General features: G+C 31.5%; 1 protein-coding gene across 3 annotated transcripts in view; it reads left to right on the forward strand.

Annotated features, from left to right (window-relative positions):
- LOC127704118 (uncharacterized) overlaps positions 1 to 3,114 on the forward strand; it is a 38,164-nt gene extending 35,050 nt beyond the window's left edge. For all 3 annotated transcript variants that reach the window (XM_052208014.1, XM_052208016.1, XM_052208015.1), the window contains exons 8-9: positions 672 to 734; positions 1,108 to 3,114. In XM_052208014.1, the coding sequence (XP_052063974.1) occupies positions 672 to 734; positions 1,108 to 2,984 (1,940 nt within the window). In that variant the 3' untranslated portion in view covers positions 2,985 to 3,114. The remainder of the gene's footprint in view (positions 1 to 671; positions 735 to 1,107) is intronic.
- The last annotated feature ends 20,018 nt before the right edge of the window (positions 3,115 to 23,132 follow it).

Raw genomic sequence — 23,132 nt, forward strand, 5'->3', positions numbered from 1 at the left:
AGAATTTGAGTCAAATCGGTGAATACGAATTTGACAGCTAGTACCCCTTTAAAACTTAGAATGTCCAGAATTTCCATTAGAATCCATGATATTAATAGAATTATGGAAATAAACTCATCATATATACCAGGATTAAAATAGTGTACGCCAGACGCGCGTGTCGCCTACAAAAGACTTATTAGTGACACTCGAATCAATAAAATTAAAAAGAACAAATAAAGTATGAAAATATGATTCTGGATTATACAGTATTTTATTTATATTCTTTTAATAATTCAATAATTGTACTTGCTAGATGTCATAAACAAAAATACTACCAATACTTTATTACAAACATTTTTTGCTTAATAACAAGAATAACCAACTGTATTATAGTTTTCAGTACAGTTGCAGACAGAAGTCAAAAGCAATCATCGCCAAAGTTTCAATTTTTTGTTCTTCAAAAGTGGAATATGTGAAATATCAGAGAGCGATTTGAGATTAATGTCCAAAAAATATCCTTGAATGTGGTTGCTACTGATTACGAAAGATTAAGGAATAAATAATAAGAAGAAATTTATTTTCTCTTTTTGTTTTTTTTGTTTTTTTTTTTGTTTTTTTTTTTTTTGTTTTCGCACAGCCAGAAAAAATACTTGACACTTATATTTATTACTTTCTTGCTGATTTTTTAGTATGGTTTGGGGTATTAGTTTTTGCACATGAGGAGAAAAAATCTGATCTGTCCCAGCTAATAGGTAAGGCAATATATTTTACATTGCTTTTATTCAGTTGTTATAAATTTTGTTAGCGCATTTTCAAGTACCGATCACCATGGTAACCATATACTAGATTAAACACAGTTCATTTTTTTTAATTACAAATTAAGATTGCGAAATGATTTTAGATTAAAAATGAGAGTAGTGTTATTCAAAAAAAGGAGATTATCGTACTGTACTACCAAGCAATGACTCAATCGTTAACTTTTCTAATAGATTGGAAAGGATATTTTAGATTATTATACTTCTTTTTAATACTGTACTAGTTAGCAAACATTAACATTTTTGAAGATTTTCATTTGCATATATGACAATCAATTGTCATGAATTTGGTCGTGAATTATTTTTTCAGATACAACCACTATACAATGTGTAATGGATACAGAGGCTTTTAAAAAAGCAAAGATTGCATTTGAAAATAATAGTATTTTAATTATAAAAGGAGAACACGGATCAGGAAAAACATCTTTGGCCATGCAATTATTAACAATGTACAGAAAAAATAATTACACTGTGATAGTACTGGATAACACCAACGTTCATCTCCTCAACGCCATAAAAGATGTTTTGGTGAAATATGTTATTCTTTTGGAAGAATGGTTTGACGCGTGTGCGATAGAAAAAATATGGCCTCAAAGCATTATTAATGCTTTAAAAAATATTCAAATGTCAAGCAAGTGTAAAGCGATAGTCACTGTAAATTCAGCTACTAACACAGATTGTGAAAAATTAAAGTCAGCTGGAATTTGGACCGAATCTAACATTGTTAACCTTGACTTAGACGATTCATTCAGCAGAGAAGACAGAGAATCGATTTTACTGTTTCACTTAGATTTAAATAAAAGAAACTTAAATAAAATAGAAATCAAGAAAATAATCACTGCACAAACAGTTGGTGCCTTCCCAATTCAATGTTCAGCTTTCTGTAGCACAAACAGCTATTTTGAACTTGGTTCCAGATTTTTTAGACTACCACAGCAAGGTTTAATTGACAAAATCAATGAACTTCGCACCAACGGTATGAACAATATAACAGACAGAGTCAAATATTGTACTTTGGTGTATATTCTCATTAACCCCGACAATGGATTACAATTTAATCATATAGATACGAAAAAAATCAACGGAATATGCAGTTATGTTTTTAAACAGAAATGTTCAGAAGAATCGTTAATAAAAAGCGCTTGCCAAAGTATGCGTTTGCTTTATTTAAAATGTAACGAAAGTGGTGATTATTTTCTTCGTCCTGTTATCTATCAGGCGGTCTTATTGTCACATGCTTATATAGATTTTGAATGTCTAAAACTAATCTTAAAAACATGCGACTTAGAGGCAATCATTGGTGTTTTAAGACCTCCAACATACGTGAAGTTAAATGAGGAGGAAACTGTTCTAATTGTAGACAAGGACAAACTGGATGGATTTGATATTATAGCAAAGCGTTTTGCAGAGGCTTGTTTGCATAGTGAGCAAACATCTGAACTAATATGCGAATATATTGAAAGTTATAGATTTTCAACCGTCTTGCAAAAAACGATGACACATTTAGACACACATTTGAACAATTTGACTACAGAAAACCGAGTAAAACTAATGATTTTGGTGACAAAACGATTAACATTGAACTGTTCAAGTCTTGAATTAATTAGTTATACTCCAACTAATTTTGCTTTGGCATGGTCGATTATTGTTTTCATAATATCAGACAAAATGCAGCTTCTTTCTGAAATAGATGAAGGTTTCTTGGCAAAAGGTAACCACAGTTCGTTAGTGGGCATTTTAAAGACTGTTGTTGATGAGCATGGAAATACTATTTTACATTACTGTATTCTTTGGTGGTACAATAGAAAAAATCCATTAATAATGCGAATTTCGAAGGCGCTTCGTCAATCACCTAGCAACTGCTTCAGCTTATCTGGTAAAAACAGTATTCTTAGTCGGAACAAGGAGGTAAATATGTCGGCATTAGAATTTGCTGCATACTTTGGCAATTACGAAGCAGTTAGTGATTTTGTTTTTTATATAGCAAAATGGAATAGAATAGGATCAAAAGACATAAGCAGTTTAATCGAGTTTGCAGAGAATGGAAAAGCAAACAATATTATTCAAAACTATGGCAGTTCTGAATTTGTAAACAACGATGTATGTGGTCCAATTTCAGTAAATGAACACTTTAGTTATGATAAAACCATCAAACAATTGCAATCAATAAGAAAAGACATCAAATAAGATATATATCAAGCGGAAGTAGTTCTGTTGCAAATTTATTGCAAAATTGGTTTTTAAATTTTTTATTTGTTATACATGTAATAAAGGTACCTTGTATCTGCATCATTAAATAATCTTTTTTGTGTTATAATTTTGAAATTCTTTTAAATCACTAACTTTTTTATGCGAGCGTCACTAAAGAGTGTTTTGTAAACGAAATGCACATCTGCCGTACACAATTATAAGCCTGGTATCTTTAATGAGGGTTTTCAAGGATTTTCACTTGAACACTACTTCTGCTTACTGCCATGAATTATTTTCAGTTTCTATTAACATAAACACACGAGTATTTGGTTTTCATTGTGAACTAGTATTTGTCTTATCATTATTTCTTCAAAGTGTTTGGTGGAGAAAAAAACTTCTCTTGGTCAGAATTTGTTTTCATTCGTTATTTTTCGATTGTTATTTTGCTTGTGTGAACGTGTTTGTGTGGTTGTGTGTGTATCCGTTTATTTCAGATGGCCGATTGTATATGATAATAAAAGAACAGAGTTCCAATGTCCCCCGCGTTGCACATATTCATCTGTCAACATAATATTTTTTTTTATTTGGTTCTGTAACAGGGCATTAAGGAACAATTTCAAAATGTCTATTTTTTGTGTGCATTTAGAAATGTGTTGGAAGATATTTGACCAAAGCACTGCACTTGTTATTTACTTGTGATTTGTTGTAGGAAGTCTGCACTTGTATTTCAATAAACGATAACATTGTAAGACATGAAAGGTACAAACCTATAATTTTTGTTTAATTAGCTCTTTGATAGATATATACATGTAATAAAGTGATCTGTATAAGCTAGACACAGGGAAGACGCACCACAAAGCTGTTGAATCATTAGTTAATATCTGGTCCAATGTGTTTCAATGGAATTGTGTTGGTTGATTTTATAAGTGGAATCAAGTCATATGAATTACACATTTTCTGTAAGTCTTTGTTTTCTGTAGGAAGATTAAAATCACCTCCTAACACGATTGTAAATGTTTTTGGAATCTTTCTTAACACTTCAGACAACATTTGAATACATTTCTTTTTATTCATGTCATGAGATCTGTAGGCTACTGTAATGAGTGTATGATTGCTGTCATCTGATTCTAATAGTCTTGCCATGAACTGGAGCTCATTTGATGTGACTGAACAATATTGTGTAGACTCATTGTTAAAATACATAGCAAGGCCATGTTTTGTATCCAGGTGAATCATATGATATCCAGAAATGTAATGTTTGGGTGTAACTTCTTTTAGATGGGTTTCAGTTAGGCAAATCGATAAAAGATTGTCCAAAATTGAATTAGCTTTAATATCGGATATATGTAGGTTTAATGAGCGTATATTTAAAAAATCCGATGTGCATTGAGAATTGTGCTAGAAGGTTGTTTAAAGGATGAATTCAATTAAATATAGCATTTTGTTTCATTCTTACCATCTCATCTAATGCTGCCTAGCTTACTTTGATTTTGTTTGATGAGAAATAAATTAATTTCAATCCACTTCTACTTGTTGCCCTACTAAAACTGTGTAGATTTGTCCTGGCATGACAGTTTTTATTGATGATGGAAGTGTAAGATCACCTATTACAAAGTCATAAGTGCTACCTTGAGATTTGTGTGCAGTTATACCAAAGGCTGGCACCAAAGGAAACATGGTTCTTTCTACTTGAACTGGGCAATTAGATGTCAATAAAAAGTTGAATGTGATTGCTTTTATTGGCATACAATCTTTGAATGGAGTAGGGCTTGCTTTCCTGGCCTCTCTACCAATTGCTTGATTTCCAAACTTCATGAAAATAATACCACTTGTCGGAGTTTTATGATTTACATATATTTCTTGGACAGTACCTATAACACCATTTACTAGATGATCTGCTATGTCAATGTTCTTAGTTATCATGACTTTTGCATTTTTAGCAATTGTGAGAACTGATGGAAGCCCACTTGTTTTGTAATTGTTTTCCTCTGTAATAGTAATAGGAACAGTGTTTGTGCTTGTATCCCTTTTGCTGTCTTTTACTTTAATGGTTACTTTTTCTGGCAAGAGATTCACTTTGTCTTCATTGAATATGGATACTTGTTTGTTTGTTAAGGGCATACGATACAGTTTTGATCCCACGGTGATTTTTTAACGAAAATTTGCATACAAGCTATTGTTCACCTAATCAATCTAAATATATAATAAAAATATTTACCTTCATGTGCTACTTTAAGAGATAAATGGGGTCGAAATTTTACACATTTACTAAAAATTTCGTTTTTTGGGACATTTCTCTCCTTTGGATAGACATACTTAACTTTTTTGTTTCAAAAGATACACACAAGCGGATTTTTGTATAAATATTTGCAAATCTTCCTTACATAACTATGCTCTGAATTTGTATAACAATTCTTTGGAAATAATTATTTTTTATCAAAGTTTCGTGATTTTAGAAAAAAAAACGGCAATTTTTGCTGTATATTTATCTAATCTTAAAAAATTTCATCGGTGACTTATTCATAAAAATTGGTACAAATAATCTTCATACGTAATCGAACCTAATGTCATTTTAAAAAAGTGGGGTCCATGAACTCGTTTTCAAGTTAAATCAGTCTGAATGATAAAAATCAGTCGAAGAAAGCATCTTTTCCCGATATGTCACAGTTTGACGTCGCGAAAAATAATATTTTACGTTAACAACGTCATTACCTCCCCTGTAACTGTATCGTATGCCCTTAAAAATATCTTAACAGTGGATTCTGGAAATTTGTCTGTTGGTGTGTTTTCAATGTCTGTTAAAAGCCTGATATCATCCTCTAGGATATTACCAATGCATATGCGTGATAATATTTCTGCAAAAGTAGGATCACTCTTTTGTCTAACAACTTCAGTGAGTTCATGAAGTTTGAAGAGTTGTATCCATAACGATTCAGCTATAGCACCATACCCAGAGAAGGAGTTTTTTTGAAAACAGGTGAATCTCCAACAGGGTTTAATTGTAAAAGGTCTCCTACTGCTAATATTGAAATTCCTTTAAATGTTTTTTTGTATTCCTCATATATGTGTTGGAGGGTCAGATGTAAATGCAGTTAACATTGAAATCTCATCCGCTATAATAAGTTTGACATTCATGTAATGACTTCTCAATGTATTTAGTGCCTCCGAACTAGGTTTTTTTTATATTAAAACATGTTAGATTTATCTTTAATGGGAAGATGGAAAGCAGAATAAGTGTTGTGCCATTGATATTAACTGCTGCCTTTTCAGTTGAGACTGAGTAATACTGTTGGTAGCTCTCTGGATTTGTGTGCAGGAGTACGTAATGCTCTGGTTACACCTTCATATATGGCATTAATCAAATGTGATTTACCGACACCTCATCCTCCACTCCGGAAAATGAAAAATGAATCTGGATGATTTATAGATATTCTACTTTCTGTGGTCCAACAGAAGATGAAATCAAATAAGTGTCTCTGTTTCTGGTTCAAGGACTGAATAAGTCTATAGTAGTAATTTTTCTGGCAATTGACAGGTTTTTGAAAGAGAAAAATATTAATGGTTTGATCTCTTTTCGACATTTGCCTCCTGAACATCAACTGGCAAGTTTTCTGGATCCAAATAGGTATAGTTTTGGTCATCCTGAATAGCCCCTTCTTTTTCTTGCTAAATATTTGCCATTAGATTTTCCCAAATTTCTGGTTCCAACTCATCAGAATCAAAATTTTCCAAAATAGTCTTGTGATATGGCTCGTGATATGGCTCAATTAATTTGATTGTTGGTACAAGTTTTTCTTTAACACTTTCAAATGAATCTTTGTAAGAAAAACTTGTCTTTAATTTACTTTCATCTCCTCAGGGTTGGTACAATAGAAGTAATCTGTGAAAATATGCTTCCTCATCTCTTTCTTGAGATACATAATGGTATCTGATGAGCCTTATTAAAGTATCTGTGGGGTTGTCATCGACCTCATAATGTTCATCTTCTTTATACTCATCATTTGAAGATGATGATTTAACTCTGTAATTTGCTACAAAGTCTGCAAATGACAGTTGTTCCAGACGGTTTGGTCTTGCAGCATATATGTCATGAATAGTTGTCATGTAAATATCTGGGTCATCATCCTCCACTTCATCAAGAACAGATTTCTTCTTTAAAATACGAGATCTGTTTTCTTTAAAATCAGTTGATACAAAGATAACTGGTGTATTTGATCTACGAAAAGGAACAGATAGACATATCATTATTGCCTCATGATGTGAAACTTCTCTTCCTTTTCTGAGCTGGTTACCTATGTAATAAAGACTATCTGTCACTCCCTTTTCTTGTGTTTCCTTACTTGATTTTTGCATGAGCTGAGACATATTCTTCTCAGGTTTGCAAATATAAGAAGTAATGTATGCTATGCAAGCCCGTATTGATGTAATTATTTGGATATCAATATTTGACCTGGAAAAGAAAGATACAGCATTCAAGTAAAGCTTATCTTTTATCTACATTTATCTGCATTTGTGTGTCAATGATATTGTAAAGATGTTATTTTGTGTAAATGGGTTCACTTGTTCTTGTTTAATTGTACTCCATAATTGGTTAATAAAAATATCTTATCTTGTCAGAAGCTGCTTACTGTCGCAAAGAATCAGGGCTTGTTAACAGGTTTTTCAAACTGTCATGTTGCTTATCTTCTTTAATTTTGTTATGATATATGGTGTGCTAAGCTCTTGGTTAAATATGTTGCTAAATCTGTATCACTTGGGACTCTCGCAAAAACTGAACTTAGATGTTCAAACTGTAGATTACTAAAATCATATTATATTGCATTACTGCTTAGATAATATGAATATCAAAACATATTTGGAAGTGGCTAATAATACACCAAGTTACAAAGGCGTACAGCCCATAGTAATTTGATTTAAAGAAGCATGTGATATGTATGAAATTTAATTGATGATATCAAGTAATGGGTGGCTGCTCATTTGGCATAAACCAAATATTTTTAAAAAGATGTAAATTATGTTTGCTAAATGAAATTGACTGTACTCATTAATTTATTTTATTGGTATATATAGTTATTATATATAGGTTTATTGTTATACAAAATCATGGCTACTGTAAACATGCATCACTACATTAAGCATGTCATTGGTTTTCTCGTTTGAATTGTTTTCATTTTGTCTGATTTTTTATATTAAACATTAACCTGTTGATGGGCTTTGAGGTTTAGAATAATGAAAACTGCAGGTAACACCCCTTTCTTTTCCCACAGGTTCTTGTATGGTAATGGCGCTGACGTGTCATGACAAGCTCATGTAATTATTGTTCCTAGTGTTTGTCTGGTACTTCACATTTAACATATGTTTTAGCAAAGGTAGTGAACATTTCATCTGTGTCTACATCAAACCTAGGAGCTCCCTTCACATGAATAGCAGAATGAAAGTGAGCAGTCCCACGTCCCTGCATCTCTTTCCTTAAGTCATAGTTCAAAATTTGTCCTTTTGGGTAAGCTACACTTAAAATGACTTTGTCCCATAATTGCTCAAATATATAATCAATATGACATGCAGCAGTCACTGGGTTGCGTTGTAGACACATTCGTTTAGTCTGATGTCTTCTTTTGTAAAGACCTCGCCATATTGTTTACCAATTACTGTTATCACTTCAGTCCAGTGAAATTCAGCAGCTGATCCAGATATAAAGAAGGTGTAAGAGCCATATTGTCTTAACTTTGCAAAGCTTGTCTAAATGCATTTCCTTGAAGTATTGCGGTGTTCCACGGATGTTTTTGAAGATTGCAAATATCTGGTTTTCAGTTAACAATTTTGAAATTGTTTTTAGCTGAACACTTGTTTTGTCTTCTTGAAAGCTTATTCTCATTGTAATAGATATGCTCTGTTTAATTGTCTCACTTTCCAACCAATCCAAAGCATATTCAGGGCTTTCAGCAAAGCGACTATCTTTTGAGAGAAGTCTAGTATTTACATATTTTTTTGGTGTTAATTTAACTGTTCTTGCATTTTCAACAATGTATGTAATTTTACCATCAGGGAACAATTTTGGGAAAGCCATTTGTTCCCACTGCAGCTCTTTTCTAGTATTTGGTATTTGACCTTCTGCTGAAGCTAAATTCAAAATTTGATTTGAATGCAGATCTGGTCCATCTGTTGGATAAATACATGTGTCTGTATTTACAGTTCTTTCATTCTGAAGATTTGTATTGAATTGTATTTGATTTTGAGATTCCATTTCATCATGACTGTCTAACAGTGACCCATCAGATAGATTTTGATATTTGTTTTCTTTACCTAATTCTGAACTGCAATTGTCATGCCTGTTTACAGTTTTTATTGTTGTTTTCATTAGCTTCTGTATCAGTGTTTTGTTGATTGTTGTTTTCATTAGCTTTTATGTCAGTGTTTTGATGATTGTCGTTTTCATTAGCTTCTATGTCAGTGTTTTGTTGATTGTTGTTTTCATTAGCTTTTATGTCAGTGTTTTAATGATTGTTGTTTTCATTAGCTTTTATGTCAGTGTTATGATGATTGTTGTTTTCATTAGCTTTTATGTCAGTGTTTTGATGATTGTTGTTTTCATTAGCGCCTATGTCAGTGTTTTGATGATTGTTGTTTTCATTAGCTTTTATGTCAGTGTTTTGATGATTGTTGTTTTCATTAGCGTCTATGTCAGTGTTTTGTTGATTGTTGTTTTCATTAGCTTTTATGTCAGTGTTTTGTTGATTGTTGTTTTCATTAGCATCTATGTCAATGTTTTGATGATTGTTGTTTTCATTAGCTTTTATGTCAGTGTTTTGTTGATTGTTGTTTTCATTAGCGTCTATGTCAGTGTTTTGTTGATTGTTGTTTTCATTAGCTTTTATGTCAGTGTTTTGTTGATTGTTGTTTTCATTAGCGTCTATGTCAATGTTTTGATGATTGTTGTTTTCATTAGCTTTTATGTCAGTGTTTTGATGATTGTTGTTTTCATTTGCGTCTATGTCAGTGTTTTGATGATTGTTGTTTTCATTAGCTTTTATGTCAGTGTTTTGATGATTGTTGTTTTCATTAGCTTCTATATCAGAGTTTTGTTGGTTGTTGTTTTCAGTATCTTCTATATCAGTGTTTTGTATGTTTATATTTTCTGTTGCTGCACTCCAAAATACCTCATCTTCTCTTTTACTTGTTTGATGCCATGTTGAACTTTCAGTGATATTTGAATAGCTCATATGGTATTGCTTCAGATATTGTAGGGCTTTATTGACATATTGCGGTTTATAAATTGCTTTAGTACATCATATTTATCAGACAGTCGTCGTTTTAAAGCTAAAGACATTATCTGACTATTGGATGTAGCTCTTGGTAAAGATGTCTCAATTTTATCTAGATCAGCAGGAACCAGTATGACTTGTCCCTTTTGCTGTATTGGGCACTACGTGGCATTGCTACAGTTTTCTTAAACGGTATCACTTTACAGATTAGCTGCAACACTAATGGAAACAATTTTTAGTACAAGTGGGATTTTATGAGCTTTAAAGAATTGGCTTCTGCTTGGCTTGGTATTTTACCTTTGATAAGTTTATTATTACAGGTATTACAAACCCAGTCCTCGTATGTGAGATATTAATCTACATTTGTTTTGCTTGATTACTTCCTTTTGTTTAATTAAATAACACTTGTTTTGTACAACTGATGACAGCAACAACTACAGGTAAAGTTATGTCCTTGTGTCATATATTTTCTAAAGTTTTCTATTGCCCTATTCAAGTCTATCTTGTATTTGCTTCTTGATACGTTCTTTCTACTTTTATCTTTTGTATGGTCATTATCTATTTCTTTTGGTGATCTTGTAGCTCTAGTTTGTTGTTTCCTTTTCCTATCTTCATTTCTATTATCTCCTATTTCTTTTGATGTTCTTGAATCTCTTCATTTTTTCATTCGCTTTTTGTTGCACATGTTGTCTTCAACTTTTGTATCTGTTGTTCTGAAAACTCTAGTTTGTTGTTTCCGTTTCCTGTCTTCATTTCAATCATCTTCTATTTCTTTTGCTGATCTTGTAGCTCTTGTTATTTTTTTTTCTTATACTTTTTCTTGACACAATATCAATATGCAGGTCACTTGATGTTTTAGAATTCCTACTTTCGTGAGACATTTTTCTTCTTTTTTTTTTTCGGCAGAGTTATGAATTCATTAAAAACTGATTGATATTAGATTCCTCATTGTTATGTGATTTTGATTTAAATGAAATTTCCATTGCTGAATTTCTACATTCAATTTCTTTGGTCTTTCTGGTTTTTGTCATCATTTCCCGTGCCTGTTTTTGTCTTTGATTTGTATTTTTTTCTCATTTTTGGCATATTGTCTGTAAAAATATAAAGTGAAATGTCAATTACAAAGAGTAGTAATGGAACTACTTCAATATGTACAAAAACAAAAAAGGTGAATTAATGTCTAAAATTTCTATATTTCAGGGCACCAACTCTGAATGGAAAATGATTCAAGGGGAAAATAAAACATAAATACTAAATTTCCTCATTAAATTAAACGAATACATCCCTATTTTACTTACATGAAGAAAGATCTCTTTTAAAAAATCTATTAGTTTACTATTATAATTTGTCTTTTAACAGGCAAAATGGCTCCCTAAAAAAACTTTATTAAAAAGATAAGATGAAATACATACATGTATACTTGACTTTAACATACATGTAATACATAAGTTCAAATAATAAAACACAAGTCTATAAGATAACTTCTATTCAAAAACTACAACACAAGTTTACAAGATCAGTTCTTATTAGCTACGACTACATTATACAATGGTAAGTATTGTTCAAAAACTGCTGATATTCCTTTTTTTTTTCCAGCAGCATAAGTTTCCTCAAGTTTCCTCATCCTTAGTTTCCTAATTTGCACTGTCTTGTTTTTTATTCTCAGTAACTTCTTCCTCATCAAAGAAATAGTTCGTCATTTATTGACTTGAGTTCAGATCTTCCTTTAACTTTTTATTTTGAAAGTGAGCGGCTTCAGCTGTAGTTTCATATAGTTTGCGCTTGGTTTGCACAAAGTCTTTTCTTAAACTTGATGATAGAATTTGCTCGTCAGCAAATTTTTTGTTCTATTTGAGTCTCTTTCATGATGATCTCCATCCTTGAAGTTTTGTCATTGGTAAGTGAGTTTACTAGTTTCAGCTTTTCCTCATTGACGCCAGAGCTTTTCAGGCCAAACCAAAGCAGGTACCCTATTTTTTCAATTTCAGCTTTTTGAACTCTAATAGCTTCCATAGTGCTATAAAAAAACATTGCATAACCATTCTTGGTATTTGAATATTTGAATACCTTCAATCTATAAAGTGACCTACAAAACTGAGTAAATTAAGTAATTTATCAGTTGTTTTTAGTCACCAGTTAAAGATTTAAAGTACCAAAATTGTATATGAATTACGCAGAGATTCTAAATCCTGGTGTTATGCATATAAGGTATATGAGAGATAAATACCATACTTAACATAAAATATTAGCTTGCAAGATAATATGAACAGCAATTATATTATATATTGTATTGTCTGATTTTCTTTTACTCTTTAATTTTTCTTTTACTCAGAAACTTAGGTACATATATCAATAATAGGTTGAACCAGCCTTCTGTTCAGGCCTTATCTGACCAGCCCTTCTATGATGTTAAATCCTGATGGTGGGCCAATACACCAGAAATGAAAACTATCCTGTTAGTTTATCTTAATCAGTAAACAGTTTCTATGGAATATTTTCTTAATAATTATTGATTGTAAGGTCACATTTCAGATTGGAATTTGAGATGAAACTGTGTACTGTTAATTCCATCCGAGTGGTTTTTTTTTCACAGTGTTGGGACATCATTTTATCAGTAAAATGTACTCAAAGTGCAAAACTGCAAATCTAAAATTTAAATGCCAAAGAATAAAAACAGCCTTTTGAATGGTTTGACCCTTAGCCATCTTTATTACACATAAGAAAATGAAATAGTGATTAAATACATATATATTGATTGATGGTTTACCTTTCAAAAATATTTTATTACAGAAATTGGTGAAACTGTCTATATGATTATTGTAAATGTGACATCGCAAAAATATCTTCAATGAAATGTAAACAATTTGAATTTTCTTGAATTTTTCTTTACATCGAAAAATTTAATATGTATTCATACATGCTGCCCGGCACTCACCACATACTAAGACTGACTACATCAAAATAAAAAAAGAATTGGTTTAAAAGTTATGAAAATTTGAAAGTGAAAATCAATATTAAATTTTTAAACTTATGAAAACTTGGAAATAAAGATGAGTTTTAATTGTAGATTGATAAAATAATGATGTCTGAATATGATGCTTGGCGGTTAGGTCTGAATGCCTTTTAACAAGTATAAATATAAATGAAATTAACTTGTAACAAGTATAAATGTAAAGGAAATTAACAACAGGCATATATATGTATAAAATGAAAATTCGTGTAAAAGTTAAAATATATAATATACATACCTCTGAATTTCAAGTGCAAAAACTAGTAAGAATACAACACACTAATCGAAGAATCTACGTTCTTTAAAAATCTAACAGAACTCATTTTCAAAAACATTTTTAGACTGCTGAAATAGATCTTTGATTATCTTGTTAAAGAAAATAAATTACATTTCAAACAGACTTGGCAAGAATAAGTATACTGTAAGTTTCATAAAAAATCTGGCAAGAATTGTACCCGAGAGAGCGCTAACGAGGCCATTTTCCATAAACTTAAATATTTCCAAGGGGCATAACTCTTTTAAAAAAAGTCGATCGGCCACCATTATAGAACTTGTCCTAGATATTGCTGATATTAATCTATACCACCTGAGACCACCCCCAGTTTTTGGTGTGGTTCGTGTTGCTTAGTCTTTAGTTTTCTATGTTGTGTCATCTGTACTATTATTTGTCTGTTTGTCTTTTTATTTTTGGCCATGGCGTTGTCAGTTTGTTTTCGATCTATGAGTTTGACTCTCCCTCTGGTATCTTTTGTCTTCTATAGTATAAGTTTCATAAAATAAGGCAAGAATTGTACCCGTGAGAGCGCCAACGAGGCCATTTTCCATAAATTTAATATTTCCAAGGGGCATAACTCTTTTTAAAAAAGTCGATCGGCCACCAGTATAGAACTTGTCAGAGATATTGCTGATATTAACCTATAGTATAAGTTTCATAAAAATCTGGCAAGAATTGTACCCGTGAGAGCGCTAACAAGACCGGACGGACGGACACACGGACGGACGCCCGGTATTTCCATGTCCCCCGCAACGCGTTACGCGGAGGACAATAAGAGATAGACAATGAAATTAATCTCATGATACCAGATCATTTTATCCTGTCGACGCACTCTGTCTCTTTCTACTTTTGAAGTTGGTGATTAAACTTCATGTTCGTAAGTTGTAAAAGACAAAGATTCGTCGATGTGAGACCCTCAGACCATGATCATGAAGTCACATCTGAAAAGTACGCTGTAAAAATTATAGTAATTCCATAAAATTATATTAAATATATCACATTTCCACTCTTCAATGTAAGACAGGAGCTAGAATAACAGTAAGACATATTTAATGACGTTTGTCGAGTATGTATATGTCAATATGGGCTGTTACCCATACACAATGTACTCAAGCACATACAACTAACTGAAAAGAAGTATTAACAAATTAAGCCCTTTTCAAAGTTTATGTAATTCTCGAATTGTCGAAAATTATTTTAAATGGGGCATTTTCTTCCAGTTTAAAAAATTCACGCCAATTCTTTTTCCTCCCAGGTAAAGATTTCCTTAGCCTTATTTGGCACATTTTTTGTTTGGAATTTCAGGTTTTTAATCCTTTTCAACTTTGTATTTAATTTCTCCTTCATACTGTTTTAATTTGAGCGTCACTGCTGAGTTGTGTGTAGAAGAAAAGCGCGTCTGGCGTACATAATTATAATCCTTGTATATTTGATGATTGTTTTAAGAAGCTATAATACAAAATAGAAAGCTAGCAACTTCAAGTTAAGTCTTCAATCTCAATAAATGTTCATCTATGATATTTTCTTGTACCGAGGATTTATATTTATCATGCGAAATAACAGTGCTTAAATCAATCACTGCATAATGGAATCTCAATACAAAAGAGAACATTGAAAACAAACTCGTCTATAATAGAATGACTAAAGATACCAAAAGGATATTCAAACACATAAGTCGAAAACAAACTGGCAATGCTATGGCAAAAAAGGAAAACAATCAAATGACAAATAACAGTATACAAAACACAACATATAAAACTGAAGACTGAGCAACACGAACCCAACTAAAAACCGGGGGTGGTCTACAGTGCTCTGGGATGGTAAGCAGATCCTGCTCCACATGTGTAACCCGTCGTGTTGCTCTTGTTAGTACATACCCGTGATAAGTCTAATTCGGTAAGTAAAATTCGAAGAAAGTGGACGGGATTATGGTAGTCTTGATTAAAAATCAAGGAAAAAGATATTCCAAAACGGTCAACCAACCGGTGATGGCGTTAGTAAAATTTTGAAGGAACTTCACCACTTGGAACACTTGGTTTAATAGCTTTCTAGTTAGCAGCAACCCAAGGAAATCATGATATGAAATGCAATCTATAGAATGTTGATATCGTATTAACTAGAAGATAAATACTCCGCTGCTGGAGTGTTGCTACCTAGAAATAGAAAGTTCACAATTGGAAAGCTTAATATCATCTCTTTTGTCGTAGAATTTTGTTCTTAACCAACCCTCTTTGTCAATTTATAGATGGATGTCAAGATATGAAGCAGACTTACCTGCATCTGGTGTATCCTTTATTTCAAGTTCAAAAGTATAGATGTGTTCACAAGTCACCAAACTTTAGTGAGATGACATCATCTATATAGCGGAACGTGAAGATGCTTCTTTCGAAGATGCTTCTGTATGAAGTCAGCCTCATGTGAATTAAGGAACAAGTCGGCAAGAAGGGGAACACTATTGGTTCCCATGGGAATTCCAATTTTGTTGAAAAACTCGTCTTTCAAACGTAAAAAATATGTTGGCAATCAAGAAATAAAGGATCTTGATAATGCCAGTTTCTTTTTTTTTTTATTCAACAACAAATTGCACTTTCTGCTGTTAACAATGTTCTTCACTAGTCCAGCATTCCAGTGATGAGTCCCTGTTTGTTAATACCAGAAATCCAGGGTTGTTTTCTGGTAAGCATCATTATATTAAATTAACTTTAATTTAGTTTTAATTACAGCTAAATTATAACATTATCAGCAACAACAACAAAAAACAAAAAAAAACAAAAAATACAAGTATATATCAATGAGACTTATTTATGTAACTATTTACTATAAATACATATATATATCATCTAGCAATTATTTTTGAGTATTGTTTCCGCAAACGTGTTAATTGTTTTTTTCTATCAATTATCTTGTCACACCGCTTATGACTTTTAAAAAAATAATGTGATATAGCCTATTTACAGGTATGTCTGAATCAAAAATTATTTGTAGTTTAAAGAAAATTAAGATTAAGTAAATATTTCATTTTTAATCTTCTTGTTTAACGGTAAATAGTCCCGTTATGGTTACAAGAGCGCAATTTTTCATAATGCATTTTCCATAGGATACCAGTGGTGTTCCGTATTTTTTTCTCGAAGACTACACAAACTAGCAAAAAACGGGTAGCAGTTCCTGTTACTGGAAATGTCAGTGTTGCATAACAACCAAAAAAATACATATGGTCATGCGGCAAAAATTGACTTAAAATGCAGTTGAAAAACATCGTCTTTTTTTTTTTGGCTTAATGAAAAGGGAATATTTTAATGGCTCCGACGTGCAGAAATGGAAGATATTTTCTATACTTTGTAAGGCACATACAGGCAAAAAAAGACTCATATAAATTTTCATTCTATCCAAGGACAATCATCCAATGGAACCTTTTACCAGTTACTGCTGTCCAATGCACCACAGTTGAAGCCTTCAGAGAACAGATTCCTACATCTGTTCTCAACCAATACTACACCATGTAATTGTAACACCTTGTAAATAGTTTTATCTTATATGTACAGTGAAAATCAAAAACAAGTTATTATTTCTTTATTTAAATTTTGATGTAAATATATATTTGTAAATTCTACCCACGCATGCACGGCACATATAGTCATCAATATTATGATTGAGTGCGGAAACTGAAAGAAGAAGAAATGTGAATTTGATTTTCTGGATTTTTAAAACCTAATTAGATAAGCTTTCGATTAAAAGTAATTCCAGTCCTGTATCATTCAATCAGAAGCCGTACAAGATTCTATTCTGAGTACCATCTTGGGGTAAAAAAACTTGCCGGTAAAATGTAAACAAATAATTGCGCTCTTGTAACCTTATCAATCATCATATGTAGCGGTGAAGGGTAAAATTTATATCACTTAATCAGTTCCAGATGTGTAATTTGTAAAATTTATCTCTTTTATTAATTTATTCATTCATTTATATTTGTTAGATCATATACTTTTCAAACAAAAAAAAATACTTTATTTTAACAATTTGGCAGTTTTATCTAGTATACATTTATATTTTGTATTCTTACATTTTGCATGCAGCTTGTAACTATACATGAATTCTGCTTTAAATGCAGCATACACATTTATAGATTCTGTTTTCTGTTCAGACATGTAATTAGCTTTATATATACAAAACATCATTGTTGTAATCAAATAATTAATTTCATAATATTGTTCATCATTAATTTTATAACCCAATACTAAATTCTTCAATGGTAGAATATCATTATAAATATTCAGTTTTTCAAGAAGATTTTTTATTTTACTCAAGAAATCATCAAGAAGTTGACATTTCAGAAACATGTGATCATAAGCCTCAGTGGTATTGCAATAATGACAATTTGATGTATCGCAGATATTCCACTGTTTTAATAAAGTTTTACAAGGTGGAATAAAGTGTAACAATTTCAAACGAAACACTTTATACTTATTTTCTTTCAAATAATGAAGAACAAATTTTAATATATTACATGTTGAACTCTTAATATACGCAATGTTTAACACTGTTTTCCATCGGTTAAAACCAACAAGTATTTCAATTTCATTCTGAATAAATATATAATAAATTTTCTTAGTGTCTACATTTTCTAATGTTTCTATATATATATGAAGATAATTACAATTCTTATTAATGTTTATATAACATAATTTGTTTTTACTTTAGTTTTCTTCGAATTTTCTTGTTGTAAAGTATTTAGCGCCATTCTTTTGAAAAAGCTTTCTTTAATTGAGAAAATTCTGATGTCCAATTATATTTCATCTTGAACTTTGGTAAAATATGTTTATCCAATATGTTACCATTTTCATCTATAATGTCGTTTACATAGATGATATTGCTATTTATCCAGTTTTGAAATAAATGGCTTTTTTTATCTTGATGAACTGATTTCCCCAAATAACTTGTTGACGAATAGATCTAAAGTTTTTTGGCTGCTCTATTCATTTTTTTTTGTTTTTTACCCATGCTTTTACTAATATTCAAATAAAATTCTAGCAGCTTATTTAAACCTGGAATTGAGTTAATACCATCAATGTTCATATGAAAGATAAGGAAGTTCTTGTCAAATTTATTAAAATACATGTAAAATAATGGTATAACTTTCCAGTTGGCTAAATCTTCATATATTAATCTTTGAATCCACCAAATTTTGATAGATTCTATGTATTTATCAATGTTAATCATTTTTAGACCACCATCTAGCAATTCATAGCTTAATACTTTACATGTACGTTTAACTTTTTGTATTTTGCTTTTCCATAAATAACTTTTTTAAATTTATCAATGTATTCTTTTTTTATGTGCGAAACAGATGCTAAAAAAGTAATATTGGGTATAATCAGTGATTTGATAACTGTTATTTTTCCCAACATTGTTAGATTTCCTTTCTCCCAATTTTTAATAATCTTCTCAGATTTTTCTAATTGTTTTTCAGCATTGAGTTTTTGACACACATTTTTATTACAACAAAAAAAAAAACCACATAAACATTTCACTGGTTTTCTGTCCAATTGATGTTTTCATATTTTTCTTTGCAGTGTTTATGTTTTCCCGACCAAATGACTTCTGATTTTGATCTGTTTAATTTAAGCCCTGATAATGTGCCAACATTTCAATCATATTTAAAACTTTTGAAATGTCTTTTTGTGTTTTCAGAAAAAAGTGTGTTATCAGTTTCAGGGCATTTTTTGTTTGAATCAAAATGCTTTTTTAAAAAGGAAAGAGACTTAGATTGTATGTACTCTGAATGATCTTTGGTATTTTTTAGTATCCACATCTGAATCACGCCGCCCCTAGAGAAGATAGTTTCACAATAACTTTGAAGCCCGGCTTTGGTTGCTGATATAATTGATGTTTAAAATTTACAGACACAGCAATATAACGTTGTTTGTAAGGACAAATACAGCGAAGGAAGATCCAGTTCTTCATTTTTGGTTGAAACTCAAAAAGATAAAATTGAGAATGGAAATGGGGAATATGTCAAAGAGACAACAACCCGACCATAGAACAGACCTATGTTTATTCAGGATTTCCTTCTTGGTAAGTGTCGTTGGGGTATAGTTTGAGTTCCCAAGTTGATTGTCAATACCTACCTTATTTTGTTATCGAGCTGTTAATGTAATGTGATTTACACACAAAAACGATGTTGTTTGGGGGCTTTATTTACGGGGATAAAACATATTTGTCATGGAGGCAGGACAGAGTCTTAGCAAGATTTTACAGATCGATGCAGAATGTATATTCATTTAACATTTGTAGTAATATATACTGTAGAAAGTGGAATGAACGGACGATCGACCCATCCACTATATACTACTTGCTTTAATGAACCCTTTCCACAACACCACAATTCCTCTTTATAAATCAACAGCTTATGTAACTTATCATTTGCTCGATTTAGAAAGCACTGAATGAAACATATTGCCGACTTTGTATTTATCATGAGCAACACGACGGGTACCACACGTGGAGAAGGATCTGATATCCAGAACACTTGAATCTTTCCAGGTTTATGTTCCTCAGGCTTTAGTTTTCTATGTAGTTTGTTTTAGACTGTTGTTTTTATTTTCGTTATTATTCGTTTGTTGGCATGGTGTTGTCTTTTTTTCTTCCGACTTATTAATTTTGATTTTGCTTTTGGTATCTTCCGCCACCTTTTTTATCTAGCATTTTCTTTGTTTTCTGTAGATGTGTAACTGCATCGCGAATCGAACTTGTAATGGTTGACTCCTAAACAATTGATAAATTTGTGTTTGGTTAAGTCCAGTACCCAATATATCCTCAGTATTCAGATTGAGAAAAATACATTAACAAACAAATAACCACCTAGTCTATACAAAGTGGGTCGAATGAGATGAAGGATGGGATTGTTTTACTTCCACCAAAGTAAAATGTAAGTTAACTTCATTTTACAGTCGGTAACCTTCTAATATCATTAAAATAGTTCTTGTAAGTGATCACACATCCAACACGAGATTTCAGATCGAGATGTATTAATACGCAGCTGCCTCGGTCGAAACGGGGATGTTGAATACAATTTCTCGTGTACGACCCGATGCAAAAATATTTGAATGATCTGTGTGTATCAGGTTGCAAGGCATACTTTCTATCACTCTCCAACATTCCAACACTTTCCACTGACAGTTGAAATGTCCGCCCTTCATCCTGTATACTCATCGTGCATTCAATATGGGTAACTAGACATTAAGCAAACTACATGCTATCAATCAATCCAATCAAAGTAAAATTAGCAGGAAATGTATCAGCCAAAAAAGAAACTATGCCAGATCTGTTTACATGAGAATTTCTATAATCAAAAATGTATGTATTTCCACTAGCTAAATGTTCGAAAACAGTCATATGTCTGCATGTTACTGTACTTTTTGTTTTGTTTTACCTGAAGGTAACGTCATTTTTGCGTTGTTTTGAATTTTAAGCGTAACCACATTTATGTCGTCCGAACAAATAATATTCCACCATCCAACGCTTATTTGGATCCTTGCGTCGCCGATTAACACAAGAGCTGGTCATACGTGTTATTACTCTTCAACTGTTGGTTTCGACAACGACATATTCAAAAAGATTTTGCAATAAGGCAAATGAATTGTGATCTGTTTTCTTTGTAAAGTTTGTATGTTTTCATGTTATTGTTCTATAAAATACAAAACTAAAATAACATTGTTGAAAATAGAATAAATATTTTTTGATAAAATCTAGGTATCGTTTCTTTTTGTAGCTAGCATATTATGCTGAGCGAAATATCCCGGATAATCAAATATTTTGATGGGTTACCTTAGCTTGACGGTGTATGTGAGCTTATAGACCCTGCATGCGGTCAAAGACGAAGATCAGAATGGCAATTAATGTTGAAATCAGTATAATATGATTGTTGTTCGGTCCCCACGGGATATTAATGCTCATTTTGTTCTCCGAGTGCCCTTTATATATATAAGACAAGGAGTATGAGCCGATATTCCCTGTGAAGATCCTGCATAACATTAATTCAAAAGCAATCCAATAATCTTAACTGACCTTCATTACGATAATTTGTAAATAATTATACATAAGGCAAAATTTAATATTTTCTTTTGTTCATATACATGTTGTGCTTGAACAACCTTTTTCAATTTATCTATTTAATTTGCTATTGATAGTTATTACAAGTATGTGAAAATCATAAAAACATCTGTTGCATAGAATAATTGTTTGTGTACTATATATATCGATTTTTTTTCTGTTTTATAGATGATGGTGTATGTGTAGTTACATTGTAAGTAGAGCTAATCACAGTTTTCTGACATACGTGTACAAATATTATAATTTTAAAACAAGAATATTTTTACTTATATATTTGGCAAAAAATGTTATGATTATCTATATAAAAATAGGGAGATATGGTATGATTGTATATGAGACAACTATATCCTGGTCCACCTGATTTCAAATGAAGTGGATGTATGCAATTATAAGTCACAGTTCGGGCTTCAACAATGAGTAGAAAAAAAACATACTACATGTATGTGATTTACTTTTAGAAAATTAAAGTTATATTATTTGTTTTAATTGATACTACCAGAGACAAGTATAAGATATAGTCCTCCCATATCTAATTGTGTCTTCAGCCACGAAGATATGAGATTTCTATTATCTAATTTACATAGAAGTAATAAATAATTTTCTTTTATATTTTGTATTGCTCTAAAAGAGCACTAAGTTTTGATAAAACAGGAATAGTGTTATTGTCTCAAATTTGCAAGATGCAATAACGCTTTCAGACGATGTTTTATAGTAATGGATTTGGAGTGAAATCTTAATTACATCAAGTTTCTGTCAAATTGATAGGTATCGTTGGATACATGTAGTAATATGCAATATATAGTATACTTTACGCCTGTCCATGGAAAGTGGATGGTCAGTGTCCTTTTGTTTTGGAGATTGGCTGGAACGATAGTCCAGAGGTTTGGGTCCTTTCAAAAATTACAATTACTACGAATGACGAATTTACAGTTTACAAAATACACATTAAGGACATACAACGTAGTAAAAAGCAAAATAATGTTATGTTTTAATTCACCAGGCTTAAACGAACATAAGTTATTTATACAATAAAACTCTCAACAAATTTATTAGAAACGAGCTCTTCTTGTGAGAGAAGCATACTTTATATTATTATAGTATAAAAATTATCAAAAATCAGCCATTTCTCTCCACGATCTGGTCTAACACATAACAGTCCTATCTTAGCCGTTATAAAAAAAAACAGTCATACGTATACGGGCTCAATCACAGCCATTCAGTCAAACATAAATATACATCAATATACAAAACAAATATAATGTTAGTATTTTAAAAGCATTATGAGAAGTGATTACTTTTCACGCAAGAACAAGTTGTTTTATGATAAGTGGTTGGGGAGGGATAATACAAGCAAGGCAGTTGTGCGGAGTGTGCTCCTCATGATAAGGCAGAACTTCGAATGATTACATTATAAAGTTTAGGTATTAACCATATGTGGATTCTAATAAACTCTAAAGAACTTCTGGATAATTTCAAATCTCAATCTCTCTCTG

The sequence above is a fragment of the Mytilus californianus genome, unplaced genomic scaffold, assembly GCF_021869535.1.
Source record: "Mytilus californianus isolate M0D057914Y unplaced genomic scaffold, xbMytCali1.0.p SCAF_58, whole genome shotgun sequence".
In the NCBI taxonomy this organism is placed as follows: Eukaryota; Metazoa; Mollusca; class Bivalvia; order Mytilida; family Mytilidae; genus Mytilus; species Mytilus californianus.